The sequence below is a fragment of the Centropristis striata genome, chromosome 8, assembly GCF_030273125.1.
Source record: "Centropristis striata isolate RG_2023a ecotype Rhode Island chromosome 8, C.striata_1.0, whole genome shotgun sequence".
Lineage (NCBI taxonomy): Eukaryota > Metazoa > Chordata > Actinopteri > Perciformes > Serranidae > Centropristis > Centropristis striata.
The window spans coordinates 15425128-15445243 of NC_081524.1; the positions used below are offsets into that span (position 1 = coordinate 15425128).

At 39.5% G+C, this 20116-nt stretch overlaps 1 protein-coding gene across 1 annotated transcript in view; it reads left to right on the forward strand.

Annotated features, from left to right (window-relative positions):
* Positions 1-3693: 3693 nt before the first annotated feature.
* Positions 3694-20116, forward strand: part of zgc:158766 (uncharacterized protein LOC100009641 homolog) — a 52466-nt gene continuing 36043 nt past the window's right edge. The window contains exons 1-3 of the mRNA XM_059338612.1: positions 3694-3905; positions 12184-12381; positions 15603-16833. Coding sequence (XP_059194595.1) covers positions 3837-3905; positions 12184-12381; positions 15603-16833 — 1498 coding nt within the window. The 5' untranslated portion in view covers positions 3694-3836. The remainder of the gene's footprint in view (positions 3906-12183; positions 12382-15602; positions 16834-20116) is intronic.

Sequence of the window (20116 nt, forward strand, 5' to 3'; positions counted from 1 at the left end):
GTGTGTTTATCACAAATGACCACCAATCTATTTACAACAGAGGATGTTCTTCATCTAATCTTGCTCAAGTTTAAGATATATTACTTCCAGTGAAGCCCCCATATTCTGGTTGAAGTTTGGTTGAATCTGTGCGTGTGTGTGTGTGTGTACATGTGTGTGTATGTGACAAAAATCTTTCAATCTTAATCCAAACAACTACTGTTTGTAATCTATCCTCCCTCCTTAAATCTGTCTCATATTTTTATCTGCTGAATTACAGGAAGATATGACGCTGAAAAATGATGAAACTGCAGCTCTCATGTCGTCTGACTAATTTGTTCCCCTGATTGCTTTATCAGATGGCGTGTCACCCCTGGGACGGCCCTATCTGCCTTTTCAGATCACATAAATATTGTTTACCAGAAGTCTCAGTAAAGGAGGCTATTTTAAACATTATGGTTGCTCGTGGAAAAACAACAGGAAAAGTTGTAGTACAAACATATTAGTTTAAATGGAGCTGATGTTTTACTGTCCACAACTTTACTGCTGTCATGATTTGAATCAGAAGATACTGCATGAAGTCTGCAAAAAAACAAAGTCTGGATTTATTTCCCTCCAGGATACATGTTGTTTATTGTTGATCGTGACCTAAATCAGCAGAATACAAACACATGCTGCTGCCTCCTCTAGTGGCCACACAGGAACCACATGTTTACGTTCTCTGAACATAGAAAGAGGAGAAATTGTAGATTGTCACCTGAATCTTTTGTACCATATTCATAAGTCCAAAATATTTTACTTTTTTAGACACCTAAAACATGTCATTTCTTTCAAGCCACCTGTAATGTTTTAATTCGTTTTTAATCATTTATTAACTGATATTGTGATTTGCATTTAGATCATCAACAAATACATACATTTTTGTTGGAGTAGTTTAAAAAAAAATAACAAACACATAGTTAACATTAAACATGGCAGTACAGTGATTTAGATATAAAACTTTACTTTAGAAATATATTTTTAAAATATATCTGATATTTTAAAGCTTTGGAGCACAGCTTTGTTCAGTGGTTTCTTGACCTTTTTTCTACAATTTATTAAACTGACGACCCCTGACTAAGTGACGTATTTTATGGATATTTCACATTATATACAATGCAGAAGAATAACAGTACAGATCACCTCATAAACTGTACACTTCACCCAAATAGTGAAAGCAATAACTGTAGAAATTTGTGTAATACGTCCAGTTTGGATTCAATTTTGAGCAGATTATTTCCTGTGGCGATTGAAGTTTTTAATACAACTCTCTGTATCATATATATAATATATGATTTATTTATTTTTTATAACAATCAGTAGTCATACTTAAGCAACTTTTTTTTTTTTTAAACAAATTCAGTGTTCACTTCTCCCTGAAACTTGGCCATTGTTCTATCAGCTTTTTGGTGGTTTTAACTATATTTTACTACTGTAGGCAAGGCTCTGTTAATGTGGCTTATATACAGGTCTTCACTGTATCATTATCCTGTCTATATCTTAAATAATAGTCCAAAAAATAATTTTCTTTAGTTTTATTCACAGAAATAAATGCAATGCTGAGATATAAGTTCACTGGATATTAACCCATTGAGGCCTGAAACTTCCTGTAAAACCTCTGATTGGTGATTTTAAAATAAGCCCCTAAAACCTGAAGTTTTTCTGGAAATTCAACAGAAGTGTCAACGCTTCTACTAAATAATAGATTTTTCAGCCTCTGTAGCAGATAGAAATGAAATTCTAAAAGTATTTGAGAGCTTATACAAATACTACAAAACAACATATCCGCTTTCCAGGCTTCAATGGGTTAAAATAAGTTATCTTACGCTGCTTAAAGTCCTCCAGGTTGGGAACCAGAGGTGAAGTTCATAGTCCGGGTGCCCTGGTGGCCTCGGGTTTAGGAACACCACATACCCAGTACAAGAGCCTCTGGGGAGCTCTGCAACATATCATTCCCCCTCACATCCTGTCATATCTCTGTCAGCTTCATTTAATTTACTCCAAAATCTTAAAAACAAAACTCCTCACCATGACAGACAGAGCTGCAGCCTCACCTCCTTCGCCAAAATTATACAGAACTGACTAAAAATCTGCTTCACTGGGCATCCCGCTGGCTCAGTTGGACACGTGCCGACCTGAGACCTTTGTTGACTCGAACCGTTTTGTTGCTCATGTGCTTTAATTTCAACCCAATGAGATAAGTAAGAATTAAAAAGAAGGAAAAGGAGAAAAAAGGGGGCAGACTTTAAAGAAGAAAGCCTGCCCTCGCTGCCAGTGAAACCCAGTGGAAAAGGCCGGGGTAGCAGAAATTATAGGGTCAGACATGGCAGCAACGTTATGTGACTTGAACAGGGAGGAGTGTATATTTGCATAGTGCATATGTGAGGTATGTGTGTGTCTGTTTATATAGCAGATTATACAGTAGATATATACATAAGACTAAATGTAGAGCTGCTGTATATATAACAATACGTGCTTCCACTGATTTATAATCGTACCTCTAAGTTTACAGTAATGTCTGCTTTTTTTTTTTAAACAAGTGTAAATGTCTGGATACTTTTGTCAACATGAGAGTAACTGCAGAGTTAGAGTTTGTCTGAGCCCACGTGTTTCTGTGTTACAGTGTCTCTGTCAGGTCATTGTGAATCAAGAATCTACTGCCTCTGTCTAAATATAAACCAACCCAATTACCTATCCTCTCTACTGTCTCGGCTGCCTTAATGTGATCCTCACATTTTCACACAAAGCGTGCATTCTCAGAGAGCATGTTTTCCCCGAACAAGGATTTCCTGTGTTTAAAAAGAGATGGGAAGGAGGTAACAAACTGTCACTTTGCTGCATTCCAGCGGTAAAAAAACATGCTCACCTCTTCTGTGTTTCTGTCTCTCGGTCTCTCTTGTGATGCCTGCAGATGACAGCTTCAAGGAATGCTCACTAATGATATAATTGAGTTTTATTGTTCCATGTCTCGAGTTCGTTAAAGAACAGTTTATATATTGTCTAAGAGGCAGTGGTTTTGAAGATGTCACATCTGTCTGCAGTAACAGGAGGATGTCCCGCATATGTCAGTGGTCTGTAAGGGCCTGGTAAAGGATTGGATATTCCCCTGACAATATTTAAGGGGAACGCCATTGTAGTGAGTGACCTGAGCCACCAATCCTATGCTGATGTCTTCCTTTCTTTTTCCTTTTGAAAAGCAGCAGAATAAGCTGAAACCCTAGTCCATTTGTATTGTGGGGACAAAGAGAGAGCATTGTGACAGAAGGGGTGGAGGGGAGCTGCCGGTGGAGGTAGGGGTGCAAAGGGTCAGGGGGGGCAGAGAGGAGTTAGTCAGGGTCTGACCCCTGCTGGGTGGAGGGTTGGGGGGGCTCGGGGCGGTGGGGGTTTGCAGGTCAGGTACTGTGTTTTTCTCTCTCTCTCTGAATGATGAGCCTGGAGTTGCAGCAGTGTGCATTTATCCAGCTGGAAGAGGCTTCAGTAGCAGAGCCGCCACAGCAGCAGCAGCAGGGCGGGGGAGGTTATGTTGGAGGGAGGGAGGAGGTGAGGGAGGGAGGGAGGGAGGAGGTGAGGGAGGGAGGGAGCCGGGGAAGCCAGCGCACTGCCTCTCTCACGCTCCGACAGGAGTTTATTCTGCTCCAGCTGCCTGCACCACAGCACACACACACACAGAGAGCTGGAGAGAGGAAAGACTCAGGACCTGTTGATATCTCAGCAATGCCTTACAGCACTCACACAGAGGATCGTACACTGGATTGTAGCGCTTGGAGTTAATGACACTTATTAAGTTATTGGAAGTTGGTATTTCGTCTGGTGCCTAAATGCTGTCACTGGGCAAAATGCACTCCAGAGCAAAGTCCCGGAGTTGTGACAACTACCTGAGTATTAAGGTAAGCCTAACATATATCTTTATTATAGTTTTATTCAGACTTTTTGGACGTTGCTTTGTCTTTCTGTGTGTTTTTGCACTTCTTCTGCTTCTTGGGAACCTTTAACTGGTGTGTGTGTGTGTGTGTGTGTGTGTGTGTGTGTGTGTGTGTGTGTGTGTGGATGTTTTTAATGTCTGCGCGCAGGTCGTAGCTGATATTTTGACTTGTTGCTCTGCAGCCAAAACATAGCAGGTAGCTTTTTAAACAAGCATAAAGTCGAATGTTTGTACTGACTGATCTTTGTATTATTACTGTATATACGCACAGGCTTTGCATTCACTTAGTTATATTATGCCTTTATTTTGTAGCTTGTATCAGTAAGATATGTCAGTGTGTAAATGTTTTCAGCAACATTTCGTCTGCTGCTCTCAGATTCCTGCCTGTTTGGAGGACTCTGTGTTCACTCTGAAGGGCATTGGGAGTGTAAATCTTCACTGATGGCCCCTCAACATGTTCTCCATCTGTTGAATGACAATTACCAACAGAATATGGTGATTAAAGACAAATTAGGGGTGCAGTTTTGATAAAGAGCCAAACACATAACTCTTAAATACAATGTATTTTCAATCTTGAATATATTTCTTCAGTAGATTGTCGCATTTCAGTTGTGGGCCACAATCAGCAGTCCTTGGCTTTTATCCACAAACAAAACAAACAAATGAAAGCAAGATTTGATGAAGCTGTTATTTATCATTTCTGGGGTCAGTGAAATACAAAAATTTGTATCCTCTCTGATAAGTCTGTGTCCTTTATCATCCTCCCACTTGTTTTGGTATGCAGCGATACTATATTTACCCTGCAGAGGTATCAGCAGACTTTGTTAGTCTCCTTTGTCTCTCCTGTCACTGCTCATCACTGCTCTGATTGGTTGAAGGACCTCCATTTACTTTTTGTCTTCTTGTTGTCGGGTTTCCTTTATGTGAAGGCCTAATCGTGTGTGTGTGTGTGTGTGTGTGTGTGTGTGTGTGTGTGTGTGTGTGTGTGTGTTGTATACAGTACCACATCTATCTAAAATGTTTGTCAGGGCTGCTCAGGAACAATATCCTGTCAATGTTGTTTACATCCTGTTGGACAAAGTCAATTATCTGACGACATAAATCAAGTCCTGCTGATAGCAACATGGGAATCTATCAACTCTTTCCCACTTCTACATTAGTTGTTGTTTTTTAACATGTGTTTATTGACTTTCTTTTTAAAAGAAAAAACGGGAAGTAGAAGTGTGTAGAATAAAAATGTTTTTAAAAATGCATGAAAGATACAGCAACAAAAAACACACAATTAAATAAATACATAAAAAAAAAGAGAAATAGAAGAAGCATACATTTTTTGCCCTGTTTAAAAAATTATATTTACAGCAGTCTATCTGTCTCTAAACTTCTTGTCTTTTGTGCTGATTTTTTTAATGACACAGCTTGAGAAAAATGCAGCTTTACACTTTACTCTCAAATCATATGGCCTGATGATAAGCAGAAATGTTGCTCTTACGTTACAGTCAAGTCATCGGAATGTAAATGTAAATTTAAAAGAAAATTTAAAATAGTAACGTGCTGAAGTAGGTGGGCAGTTTATCACCTCCAGACTTCCATTATTGTTGCTCTCGCTGTCACCTCACAGACCCAGCTGTGTTTGGCTCTCAGGGTTAAAGTTTATCTGCTGAGAGATAACATTATAGAATTTACTATCTTTGTTTCTTTTTACAATGCCATTCTAAAATTATGCAGCTTTTCCACACTGCAAAAAAGCCAACTTGTATTTTTTGGCCTAAAACAGTGATTTAAGTTGGTAAAACTTGGAAATATAAATTATTGACATTTAGGGCAATAATGTAAGTTAGCACAACAAAGAAAGCCAGTTGTCTGCTCAAAAACAAGTTGGTGAGTTGTTGTTACTTATATCTTTAAGTTGGGGTTCACAACAAGGGACAATAGTTCTGATAACTCTTATTTCTTTGTTGTGAAATTCGGTCATTAGCGAAAGCTAGCGGCTAACTGATGCTAGCTGCTAACTGATGCTAGCGGCTAACTGATGCTAGCTGCTAACTGATGCTAGCGGCTAACTGATGCTAGCGGCTAACTGATGCTAGTGGCTAACTGATGCTAGCGGCGCTGCTTGTTACAGCTACAAGAGTAGCCATTAGCGTATCAATGCTAACTCAAAATTGTGGTCACAACATTAGCTGACATTTCATAGCGGCGTTACAATCGTGCCAGAGAAATTCAGAGTTGAGCAAACTAAAAAAAAAACCTTAAAATATTTAGTTTAATTGTCCAACTTAAAATTTTATCGAAGTTTGTTGCCTTGAAATTTTGAGTTCACCCAACTTTTCTTTTTTTGCAGTGCAGTGACATGTGGTCAGTAGTGTAATGTGTTATGTTATGTGTGCATACACACAGTTTCTTTGTGTCTGTGTCCCTTGTGTTCAAGCACAATTCAGTTTATCTAAAGATATTTTAATAAACATGTCTCTTAAGCTTAGGCAAGGCAAGGCAAGTTTATTTATATGGCACAATTCAGACACAAGGCCATTCAAAGTGCTGTACAGGGGCAAGATTAAAATACATAAAACACATTAGAAGACATTTAAAAGCGAATAAAAAATAAATAAATAAAAAAAGTGAATGAATAAAACATTTAAAAGCGAATGAATAAAAATTACAGGTTAAAATGGAAACAGAAAAGTCTTCAGACTTGATTTAAAAGAGCTGAGAGTTGCAGCAGACCTCAAGTTCTCTGGGAGTTTGTTCCAGAGATTTGGTGCATAAAAACTAAACGCTGCTTCCTAACTGTAAGTAGACCTGTCCCAGCTTAGACACTTGTGTAAAATTATTTAAGATTGTTGGCAGTATTAAGGAATGTTACATTTACTGGCAGTTATTAGGACAATGTTGAGACCTTTTGTCTGACTTTATATCCCGGCCCCCCTCCTCCTCTCATGAGATATGATTTCTGTTGGGACGGATCAAAAGCTGAATCAAACTGCAGCTTCAATGGGAAGGTCTCAGCAGACTCTTTTGTTGGCGTCCTGGCACCTGGCGGCGGGGCAGGTCTGAGCAACCTGTGGCCTTTGTCAGCCCTTTGAGGCTGTTAGCAGGTTGGGTAGTGAGCAGCCTGTATGGGGGCTTCAGGCTCTCCTGTTACACTCCCCTGGTGGCTTCATGCTCCACTGGAGGCCTGGTAGGCAGCGCCTTTTGTGTCCCTGACCCACTAAATGTGTCAGTGATCACCTCTCTCTGTCTCTCTAGGTCCCTCGTCCTTTTCTTTTTCTATCCCTCTGACTTTTATTCTTCTTCCATTTTGCGTTCTGACACTACTTTTTAGTGTTACCAGCAAATGAAACATTTGCCCTTCTCATTGCACCTTCTCTCTCAGGCTGCTCCAGCTCCGCTGTCATAGGGACAGATATAAAATCACATCACACTGTACAATAACAAATAGTCTGGTTCATTACATACCGTCGTTATGCACTTTATGTGTTTTTTTATGCACATTGTTCATTGCACCTTATTGTTTCACGGCACCAACATTTTTATACTGCATATCCATATTTATTCTGCACTGGAATTCTATTCTACTCCTTAATACATACTCATTCTTTAGACACTTTATTTTTACATTACATTTCATTGTATTTTATTGTATTTTTATATTTTATTGCTTGAAGTATGCCTAGGTTGTTCTTTTTATTTAATTATTTAATTGTGTTGTCATTGTCTCTGTGTGTAATGCTGCTGCTACACTGTAATTTCCCGGCTTGGGATAAATAAAGTCTATCTATCTATCTATCTATCTATCTATCTATCTATCTATCTATCTATCTATCTATCTATCTATCTATCTAATCTTTTAAATCATGTACTCACAAATATTCAATATCTGTCCCCACCACAATTTTATATTAAATAAAATCAAACCTCTATGTTTTCCTGTTTCATTGAGAGACAAACCCCCCTCCTCGTTTAGCTCACTTACTGGCTCTGTACACCTTCTGAACAGCTGGTTTACCGGCGGGTGCAGACTAAAGTGTCCCACCTGGAGTTTGAAGCCATTAATTACCACCTCAGCCCTCCATCCCACAGGCGGACGCTTACAAAGACCTGGCATCAGAAAGGGTGGGACTTCCCAATGTGTTCCTGTCCTGGCGGAGGGTCTGAGGCTAGACATACACTACCATACACACTGCATTCCTCTGTGGCTCAGAGCGGATGGGAAGCTCAGCTTTGGTGACTAAGCTTAGCCGTTCTGCTGAGACATGCAGACTAGCCAGGTGACACTTTTGAAAGTTTAAACTGCTTCCTAACAATGTAAAGCAATAGATGTTGAACCTTATGTAAGATGCTCTGTACAGCAGCTACTCTCAACCTTGGGGTGGGGACCCAAATTGGGGTCGCCAAATCATTTTGGAAGTCAGCTCTGTCTCCACTGTGTTTAAGTGTTCATGTGTTAATGTGTTTTAGTCTTTTTGGTCATTTAATGTCTTTTTTTGGTCATTTCGTGTCTTTTTTGTGTCTTTTTCAGATCATTTTGTGGTCAATTTGTGTGTTTTTTGGTCATTTTGTGTCCTTTTTCTGGTCATTTTCTGTCTTTTTTTTTGTCATTTTGTGTCTTTTTGGTAATTTTGAGTCTTTTTTGGTCATTTTGTGGTCAATTTGTGTCTTTTTTGGTCATTTTGTTTCCTTTTTTTGGTCATTTTGTTTCTTTTTTGGGTGATCTGAACTGTGCGTGTGAGATTGTGTTCAGTGAGCGGGGGTCGTGGACAACATGCATGTTAAATTGGGAGTCGCGACTCAAAAAGGTTGAGAACTACTGCTTTACAGGTTGGTGATGTATTGTATACTCGCCACTTGAATGTAAACATTGTTTTCTCCAGCTATTGTTCAGATAAGTGCTTTTTTGTGTCCATATTGCAGCATTGACATACATGGACAGCCATTCCTGTGCAACAGGTTGAATAGCAACTGACTGATCATGGAGTATGTTGAGTAATCGTTCTTCAAAACACCACCTCTGTTACAGTTTTTTCTGCCTTGGGAACCTGAAGAGAAACTTTCTGGTTGGTCCTAACTCTGTAGTGAGGGCTTTCCTCCCATTGTTAGCTTTCCTCCAATAAAACACCATGTTATTCTTCTCCTCCCGGGTGCAACAGTGACTAATGCCCAGAGACATTTTTGTCTCTCTAAAAGCAGGCTGACTGCTAATGGAGGTGGGCGTTTTGTTTCGGGGCACCAAACACTGTACGGCACATACCACTTAGAGAGGCGGAGTGCACAATGAGCGCCTTGTAGTAGAGTCGTGGCATGTGTACCAATGCACTGAACTGTACTCACTCTCCTCTAATTGATGGTGCTGAGCTGCTTAGATCAACAGGACAGATCCTACAAAGGGTGAAACATGGGCTGTCTGACAGGCTAAATTTCTCGGAGCACAGGCGATCTCTTTATTTCTAGGTACCTTTTTTTTTTTTTACACACTTTTATTGTCATGTAAATCCAGCATAGACATTCAAGTAAGTTAAGAGCTGCATCCTCTACCCCTACGTTCTTCAGTATGGTACACATGTTGTCATAGTGTGCACTGCAAAAAAGCCAACTTGTATTTTTTGGCCTAAAACAGTGATTTAAGTTGGTAAAACTTGGAAATATAAATTATTGATATTTGGGGCAATAATGTAAGTTAGCACAACAAAGGAAGCCAGTTGTCTGCTCAAAAACAAGTTGGTGAGTTGTTGTTACTTATATTTTTAAGTTGGGGTTCACAACAAGGGACAATAGTTCTGATAACTCTTATTTCTTTGTTGTGAAATGCAGGAAAGCGGTGAAATTCATTAGCGAAAGCTAGCGGCTAACTGATGCTAGCGGCGCTGCTTGTTACAGCTACAAGAGTAGCCATTAGCGTATCAAAGCTAACTCAAAATTGTGGTCGCAACATTAGCTGACATTTCATAGCGGCGTTACAATCGTGCCAATTCAGCACATTGCAGAAGTTAGCAGAAGTAAGGATTAAAAGTTATTACAATGTAAACTTACAGTTGAATTGACAAAAATCTGAATTCAGAGTTGAGCAAACTCAAGAACAAAACTTAAAATATTTAGTTTAATTGCCCAACTTAAGATTGTATCGAAGTTTGTTGCCTTGAAATTTTGAGTTCACCCAACTTTTCTTTTTTTGCAGTGTGGGACTTTCCCTGGCATTGCTATCTTTATGTGTGATTATCATTGGAGGCAGATGTCTCTATTCCACTGTTGTGTTCCACTCGGGAAGGACAGATAGCCGAGGGATGTTTGGCCTTGGCTCCGACTGAGAGAGGAAGGTCATAGCCTGAACCATGAATGAAACTACAGGACCAGGTCAACCTCATCCAGTACTGCTGTAGTCCCAAATGTCTCGTCTCACCCCCGGACACCTTGTCACAGACATGTCGGACATGTCAGCTGTTCTTCTGGGGACAGGTGGTGGTGGTGGCCATGGTCATGTCGGGGTCAGATAATAGTCAGTGATGACATGATTGTTATTATGGAGTTGCATTGCACCACAACTGGACTCCAGTCTGTACTTTCCAGTTCTGCTGTTTGTGTCCGCTGGTAGTGACGTCACTCCCACCAGGTGTTTCCCCTCTCTCTGATGGAAAAACCATCATGGCTGATGTTTCCTGTCATGTTCAAACTTCCTGACTGTCTGACGAAGTGGGATTATACTCAGTTACTCATATGCAACCGTATGTTTATCTGGTTGAAATCATGTACAGCCAGCATATGATTTGGATTTGCGACATTTGTACAATATTTTTAGCCATGCTTGTGGCCCGCTCTATGGTCCGCCAATCAGTCCAATTATTCTAATGACTTTTCTTTTTTTTTAATTATTATTTCTGTTGTGAAATGCTGGATACTTTCACTACTTCACACTTCTAAAAATTCTTAGGATAAAAAACATATGCAGTACTGTGTGAAAGTTTTAGGCAGGTGTGGAAAAAATGCCTAGAAGAATTGATGCTGGTTTGAAGGCAAAGGGTGGTCACACCAAATATTGATTTGATTTAGATTTTTCTTCTGTTCACTCACTTTGCATTTTGTTAATTAAAAATGTAAACTCCTAACATTTTTATTTTTTTACATTTTTTTTTATTGAGCGCTGATAGTACAGGACATGTACAAAAATACAACATTCACAAAAGAAAACTTTGGACCAATGCTCACATCATTTTTTGTTTTTTTGTATGAACCCCCCCCCCCCCCCCCCAAACAAACAACAAACAAAACCAAAACAAAACATGTAGGACACTGTTTGCACTGCAACATTTCTATTTTTAAAAGTATTGTTATTTTAGAGCATTTTTTCACAACTTCCTAAAACTTTTGCACAGTACTGTATTTATTTGGCCAGCTTGCAATTTGCCCATGTTCTCCCCAGGGCCACAGTGTATGATGAAGTATACATTGCTTTTGTTTGAGGGATCACAAGCCAAAACATTGGGAAGCACGATGGTCCCATGACCATATAATATTTTACTATATATCTTGAGAAAAAAAGCCTTTGATGTGGCTTTGAGGATTCTTGTTCCCAAGATACACTACTAGTCAAAAGTTTTAGAACACACCAACTTTTCCAGAATTTAATTGAAAATGATGCAGTTTAATGTCTCAGTCTACTCTGAAATTAATGCACATTTGCAGCATTTAAAATTCTTTATTGAACATGATAGTGTTTTGAAAGTAAAAAAAAGATTCAAAATCACATTTTATGTTGGACTAAAGGACTAAAAAAAGACACAAAATGACCAAAAAAAGACACAAAATGACAAAAAAGACACCAAAAGACACAAAATGACTAAAAAAAGACACAAAATGACCAAAAAAAGACACAAAATGACAAAAAAAAGAAACAAAATGACCAAAAAAAGACACAAAATGACTTACAAAGACATGAAAAGAATTCAAAAATGGACAAAATAGCCCAAGACTCCATAGAGTTAAGTTGTTAACCCATTTCTTGTTCCCTGAAAAAGGCCTACTTGTATAATTCTGAAATGTATGTTATATTTTACCTTTTTTTATTTACCTCTGGCAGTTCACCACTTACCTTTGTACCCTTTCAAGCTGTTCATTTGACTTGAACTGCTTGAATTTCAATAAAAAACTGGAAAAATTGGGCTGTTCTAAAACTTTTGACCGGTAGTGTATATTTAGCACAAGCTTCACCTGATGAAAAATATCTAACTTCTCCATCTCCTTTGTCCCCTCAGGACACTGAGTCTTTGGACAGCTGTATCCAGAGCACCTTGTCGGCCCTGTACCGGCCCTTCAGCGCCACCGCTGCTACGGTCCTGTGGCAGCTCTTCAGTGTGGTGGAACGGCAGTACAGAGGAGACGGCCTCCGCTGCCTCATCGACTTCCTGCTTCCTGCCAAGAGGATCCTGCAGATCATCCAACAAGAAACCTCTGTGAGTTGTTAATAGATGTGGCACCTGAGGTTAAATTGATTGATTGATTGATTGATTGATTGATTGTCTTTATTTCGAACATGCAAGCAAGTAAAAAAAAACAACACAAAAAAAACAAGTTTAAATATTAATAGATGAATAAAAAACAAAAAAAAACAAAGAAGAAATTGAGAAAACAGACACTTTCTGCAAGCTCGAAAGGGAGTAGGAAGAAGTAAAAAAACTTATCGAGTCCTACACACTGCAAAAAAAGAAAAGTTGGGTGAACTCAAAATTTCAAGGCAACAAACTTCGATAAAATTTTAAGTTGGACAATTAAACTAAATATTTTAGGTTTTGTTTTTGAGTTTGCTCAACTCTGAATTTCTCTGGCACGGTTGTAACGCCGCTATGAAATGTCAGCTAATGTTGAGACCACAATTTTGAGTTAGCATTGATACGCTAATGGCTACTCTTGTAGCTGTAACAAGCAGCGCTGCTAGCATCAGTTAGCCGCTAGCTTTCCCTAATGACCAAATTTCACAACAAAGAAATAAGAGTTATCAGAACTATTGTCCCTTGTTGTGAACCCCAACTTAAAGATATAAGTAACATATAAGACAACTGTCTTCCTTTGTTGTGCTAACTTACATTATTGCCCTAAATGTCAATAATTTATATTTCCAAGTTTTACCAAATTAAATCATTGTTTTAGGCCAAAAAATACAAGTTGGCTTTTTTGCAGTGTACCCCTTAACAGGTCTCTATATCTATACACATGTATATATATATATATATATATATATGAATAATCAATATAGTCACATACAAATATTATAAACAATTATATATATATATATATATATATATATATATATATATACTATAAACAATTTATATTACATTGTAAATACCTACACATGTATATTGTAAATTACTATATAAATATAAATATTGTAAACATAAATACAATTACCATGTGTATTACAAAACTACAGTCTACATATGAGGCTTTTCTAAATTTCTGTAAATCAATATAACCTTCTGTTATTATTTTATTTTAATTTGAGTTCCTGTTTGACTGTTGGAAATAAGATGTTGAGAAAGGTGCAGTGAGGATTTCTCAAGGAAAATAAACTTAAATAAAGCCCCACTAAACAGGTCAGGACATGTTAACTTGTGTCAACACTTCAAGCATAATATAATAAACATCTTTAAAGATAAGTAACTGGAGTGATAAGACAAAATGTTTGTGACAAAAGAATGTGAGAACAGTGTGAATATCTCTGCTGAGTGGGAAGACTGAGACAGAGTTGATTATTGTTCTGAAAACAAGCTGAACAGCAGCCATCTTTCTCTGAATAGCGAGACAGAATTTCAGGGAAACTGAGGTCTGTTTCAGAGGCTGCCATGGACTCTTGGGTCCAAAGTGAAATTCAATATTCTCTCTCACAAGCTTTGATTGCTGTGGGTTAGAGCTCTACAACCAAAGCATTGAAACTGTATTCCTCTGTATTCATCTCTGCTGTGATTACACTGTGACCATAGCCATGGAGCAATAGTTTCACCTAAGCCTAGCCCTGAGAACAGCTGAGAGTCTTTGTATTGCAGGCAATATGAGAGGCTTCAGAGGAAGATCACATCCTCGCTCTTCATAACGTTAGCCTCATAGCATATTTGCCTAAGTCATAGGCATCTCTGTAAAATGCTTCAAAAGATGTCTGAAAGCTCATTTAACTGCTGTTTTGAAATTCTAGTTCACACACAAATTTTTGTTATTGTCATTATAACTTGTTGATGTTATACTATATATTAGTATGTTATATTATATATTTGTTTTTTTCTATTATCAGTTTATTACTTTGTCATTTTTATGTAATTCTAACTGTGCAAATAAAATAAAACCTAAAAAACCTAAAATAAAACCTAAACCTAAAACCTAAACCTATTGTCTGTTCTGAAATGCAGCTGCATGTGCATGTCCGTTCAGATGGAGAAAGTCTGATTAAATGTTAGAAAATCATGCAGAACTAAAGTTGCTATTCCAGCATTGGCAACAACTGTGAAGTAACCTGACCAAAACATTGTCATTATAACTTGTTGATGTTGTACATTTGTTTTTTCTATTATCAGTTCATTACTTTCTAATGAAATTTTAGGTGGAGGCTTTAAATAAATAAGCCCATCTGGGTTTTCTGCCTCTCCCTGCACTTTACATTATATGTTATCTTTGTCATTTTATGTTATTCTAACTTTGCAAATAAAATAAAACCAAATAAAACCAAATATTTGAGCGTTTCGGAAAACAAGAAAAAAACGATACATACATCACACTGTTTTTTTTTTTTGGAACGAACACAGAGTACTTCTGCTCACTGAACGCTATTCCGAAAATATGAACAGGTTCACTGCAAAAAATCTAATCAAGAACACTTATCTTATATCTTGACAAAATGTCTTATTTCTAGTAAAAACAAATCTCTTTACAAGTCTCTCTTTAAAAGTGTTTTGCTAGCGTTTACATCACTTCATCATACCTTGTCGCAGAAATGTGATTAAAAGTAAAAACACACTTCTCCTAATCCCTTTGATTGACTGAAAGCACATTTATTGTCTAGAAAGTTGAAGAAACATGAACTACCTTACCAGATGAATCAAAGAGAAGACGTCAGCAGAGCCTCTTTCTCATGCGGTCGGCCATGTTTGTATGGAGTGGCAAAAATGCCACACAATGTCAAAGAGATGGCTAAGGCAGAAAGTGATTTTGGACTCTAACAAGTGTTCTGATAGGCTGAGAACACTTGTTAGAGTAGAACATAGGCAATAAGGCAGAAAGATGCAGCAGTAGTAGGAGAGTAAAGTTAGGCAGATATCACAATTTGGCCAAAAAATGACTTAGGCAATTATGCTATGAGGCTAACGATAAGAGATGAAAAAAAGCCAACCCTTGAGCACGGTGTCTTTGCTCTTTGGTCTGTTTTTTTATTTTGTCACGGTGAAGATTTGTGTTGTGGTTGCTGCAGAACCAGACCTGATCAGACAGGTTTTCCTGTTTAGTCGAGTGATCTCTGACAGTGATTCATCCTGTGTGTCCCATGAAAACATCTCGCCACTCCATTAAAGTTAAACATGTGTTTGAACACAGCGTTGCAGATGTCAGTCGTACCACAGCCGAGCCGTGACACACAGACGATAATCTTTTATGGGTGTGGGTATTGACTGATTTCTCTGTTTTCTGTCAGGTGAGGTTCAGAGGATTGCTCTTCTATCATGAGGGGTGGCCTCTCTGCATCCACGAGAAAGTCGTCCTGCAGCTCGCCCCTCTGCACAAAGTGCGACTAAAGCAAGGAGACTTCTACCTGCAGATTGTTCCTTTAGGCCGCAAGACTGCCAAGCTTGTGATAAAATGTCTGTCGGCCAGCGGGCAGGCCATCACAGAGGTCCCCATCGCAGAGAGCATGTATGGCAGCGTCTTCACCGCTGAGTTCTTGCAGAATGTAACACGTGACCGAAACCTGCACCCACTACAGAACTGTCTGCTCACCACTGGTACGGCCGTGTTCAGGACGCCGTGGAAGAACGTGGTCAACCCCCTGTTTGTCAGTAGCACGGCGGATGCCATCATGCAAGCACGCTGCAGCAGAGGCGGCTTTCGCGGCCAGCTCAGCACCTGCAGCACCAGCGGATCTACGGGGACGCTGGACAGCCACCGCAGCTCCAGAGAGTCCCTGCATTCTCAGGGAGCTGACTCCATCTTCTCTGAGCCCACATCCCCAAACAGACACCACACGGACCCCAGCAGCAGCGAGAACCACAGTGTTGGTGCACCGGACACGGCTACACCCGCCATTAAAATCGAAAGATCCCCTGAAGAGTGTGGGACAGGAAGTGAGGATGGGAGAGAGCGAGGGTCAGGGCCCAAGATGCTCTCTTTTAGCACGGACCTCAGTAACCCGGGCCCTCGACGTCGCCTCCCGAGGGACTCTGTTGCATTTGAGAGCAGGAGGCTTTTCAGGAAATCATACATGGAGGCCCTGCAGAACCCCATGAGCCTCGGGTCCAGCTCTGAATCCATCCTGGAGGAGAGCACGGAGCACAGTGCTGGCCTCAGAGACAACACAGTGACACCAGGCAGCAGCCCTGACACCAGGACCTCCTCCAGAGAACACTTATCTCGGAGGCTGGGGAGCCGGAGCTGGCTCAGTGGGGACGACTCCAGGCCCAGCACTCCTTTACTCTACTTGCAGAGAGGGCTGAGGAGCGCCGAGAGGCGGGCAGAAAGACGCTCAAAGTCACTGGAGAGGACTAACAAGGCAGCGCAGGTTAAAGGCCACCGGGAACGATCCTCCTCTGGAGGCTCAGCTACAACCTCCCCCAAAAAACTCTTCAATGGATACGCTCATCGTTTTGGGTTGCTGGATCTTGAGGCGGCTTTTCATGGTTCTGAGAGGAGAAGCAGCAAAGAGGAGTCAGGTATGTGATACGTTCAAATCTTGACCCAATATAACGCATCGTTATTGACAGCAGTATGCATACGATAAAGTTCATCAGCTTCTACTCAAACGGCCAAAATATTACAGTTACAACACTGATTTCACATCAGTGCATCGTTCATAGTAATCCTAGTTTCTAAAAGGTTTATCTATGGGATAATGTATGGCGAGTAAGTCATTATTGCAAATTAAGTCCCAGCAGAATGATGCAGCCTAAAAGGATTTAATAATAATAATAATAATAATAATAATACATTTTATTTGTAGAGCACTTTTCATACAGAAATCTCTAAGTGCTACAGAAACCAGAAACAAGAAAGAGAAAACTCATTAAAATCAGCAGTAGATAAAAAAAAAGACACGGGTAATAAAGTACATTATGCAGAGACAAAAATAAAAAAATAAAAAAAATAAAATGAAAACATCTAGGGACAACCTAAAAATGCCTCCCCGAACAGAAAAGTTTTAAGCCCTTTTTTAAAGATTTATTTTTGCAATAATGACCAGCTTGCTGTACAGTATCCCGCAAAATAAACAGCTCCTTCAATCATTTGACAGAATTTCCTTTGCTTCCAATGAAAATATACTGTGTTAAATTCTCGGCTGGTATTGCATCCAGAGGACTGCATCCAATTAGCCTGGCTAACACCAGACCAAATCTCATTGGAGATTAGGTCTGGACACCAGCCGTTCATTTCTCCGTAGAGGAGGTGTGGTTTACGATCCTCCGGAGCCGTTTATTGGACGCTTAGGATGTCTATCAAAGCGTCTGTAGGTAGCTCTTAGCCAATCAGATCAGTTATACCAGATGACGTAGTAGAGCAACAGAGATGGATGTTTGTTGTGTGTGTGTCTGTGAGAGAGTGTTGCTGCTGCTTTGCTTCTCCAGTTCTCGCTTTCTGCAAGATTATTTATTTTCACGCTTTATTCCCCCTCATGTCATTCAGCCACACATCCACTGATTTTATGGGCAATAAACAAGTTGCTGCGAGTCTCTGGGGGCTCCGCTGTCCCCCGGCTCGGAGCGAGATCACCGGCGGTGACCGGCGGTCTCACCGGCATGGCGCAACGAGCCGCAGAAACCGCCCGTGCGGCGCTAATAGCCCCGCTACCGGTGATCTCGCTCCGAGCCGGGGGACAGCGGAGCTGCCGAGAGACCTTTCGCCTTTCAACTTTCGCTCTAAACTATTTAAAACACCGTCTACAGCTAAAGAGAGTTTCGCGTCTGCAGCAGCCATGTTGGATCCGGAAAGCTTCCAAGTGCCGAGTAGTACGCGTCATCGTCTCACCGTCCCTCCCCGCTCTGTGATTGGATCCCTAAAACAGGGCTAAGATGATCGCCTCGTTTCCAGACCGTCTGGAGGTTCGAAATCAAATTCGAGCGCGCAAGGCAGTCTGGGTATACCCAGGCTAGCATCCAATGGCAAAAGTCAGTGATAGTAACGGTCTGCTATTCAGAAATAACAGACTATAGAATGCTGCAGTTGAACAATCAGAATTGAGTATTTAACAAAGTCATGTAATACAACTCAGTACATTATTAAACCAACCTGTAAAAATGACATTTTTCATGATAACATTAACTTTGCACAATACTTATGTGTGCTTTTACCAAAGCATGTTCTGAATAAGCATGTTCTGTGTCTTTAATGGAAATGTATAATGTGGTAATGCTACTTATTCTAAGAATAAGACTGGCATTTTTCCAAATGCTCTCCTGTTTCAGCAACATTTTCAAAACTACAGTACAGCTGTTTTTGGAGATGGAGATCTTTTTTTTTAAAAAGGAAATGTAATTTGTGACACATTTTTATACAGTACAGGCCAATAGGTTTGGACACACCTTCTCATTCAATGCGTTTCCTTTATTTTCATGACTATTTACATTGTAGATTCATCAAAACTATGAATGAACACATGTGGAATTATGTACTTAACAAAAAAGTGTGAAACAACTGAAAACATGTCTTATATTCTAGTAAGCAAAGGGTGGTTACTTTGAGGAATCTAAAATACAAAACATGTTTTCAGTTATTTCACACTTTTTTTGTTAAGTACATAATTCCATATGTGTTCATTCATAGTTTTGATGCCTTCAGTGAGAATCTACAATGTAAATAGTCATGAAAATAAAGAAAAACGCATTGAATGAGAAGGTGTGTGTCCAAACTTTTGGCCTGTACTGTATATATATATATATCCACTGTAGGTATGAAACATCTATCTATTTATCTATCTATCTATCTATCTATCTATCTATCTATCTATCTATCTATCTATCTATCTATCTATCTATCTATCTATCTAATAAATATTTTTACTTTATCTACTATGCTGCTTTAGACGTCTTCAGTTTTGACAAGTTTGTTTTTTTCCAGCAGTGGTTGGATCATAATGACAGTACATGACTCAACATCTCACACTTATCAAATAATATAACCTGAGGGTGTGAACACCAAGTTTCACTCTTAATAGCAAATAATGGCGGTTCCTCAGCAGTGTGCGTAACCATGCCCTGCAGCAGGAGCGGTAACAACAACTCATCAGGTGGCTGCAGTAGGAGTCTGAGTTGAGACAGCTCATAACTCTGGAGCATTAACGCTGTCACTGGTGACAGATTGCTTTTCAAAGGCCGTGCTGTGTATTCTTTGGCACGTTCCTGGTACAGGTATGGCCCTACCCTGGAAACACAACTTAACTCACAACCCTGTGTTTTCTTTACCACCGTCAGTCTGTTTTGCTTCGTGTTGGTTCATACAGGGTAGCTCAGGGAAGTGGCGTTCTGAGAGTACCACCTAGGGAATCACGCTGTTTTTAGAAAACACAGATTCTTCCGTGAATTGAAATGTGAGGTCAAAACTGGCCGAGTTTATTTAAATCTCTGAATCCTGACAATGCCAGACCATAGCTGAGGCTGTTAGTGCTGATTCTTTTTTTAAATAAGGGTGATGAAGGTTTATGTTCATTAAATGTGTTAGACACACACACTGCAAAAAAAGAAAAGTTGGATGAGCTCTAAATTTCAAGGCAACAAACTTCCATACAATTTTAAGTTGGACAATTAAACTAAATATTTTAAGTTTTGTTTTTGAGTTTGCTCAACTCTGAGTTTGCTCAACTAACTTATAATTTTATTTTGTAATAACTTTTAATCCTTACTTCTGCTAACTTCTACAATGTGCTGAATTGGAACGACTGGAACGCCACTATGAAATGTCAGCTAATGTTGAGACCACAATTTTGAGTTAGCATTGATACGCTAA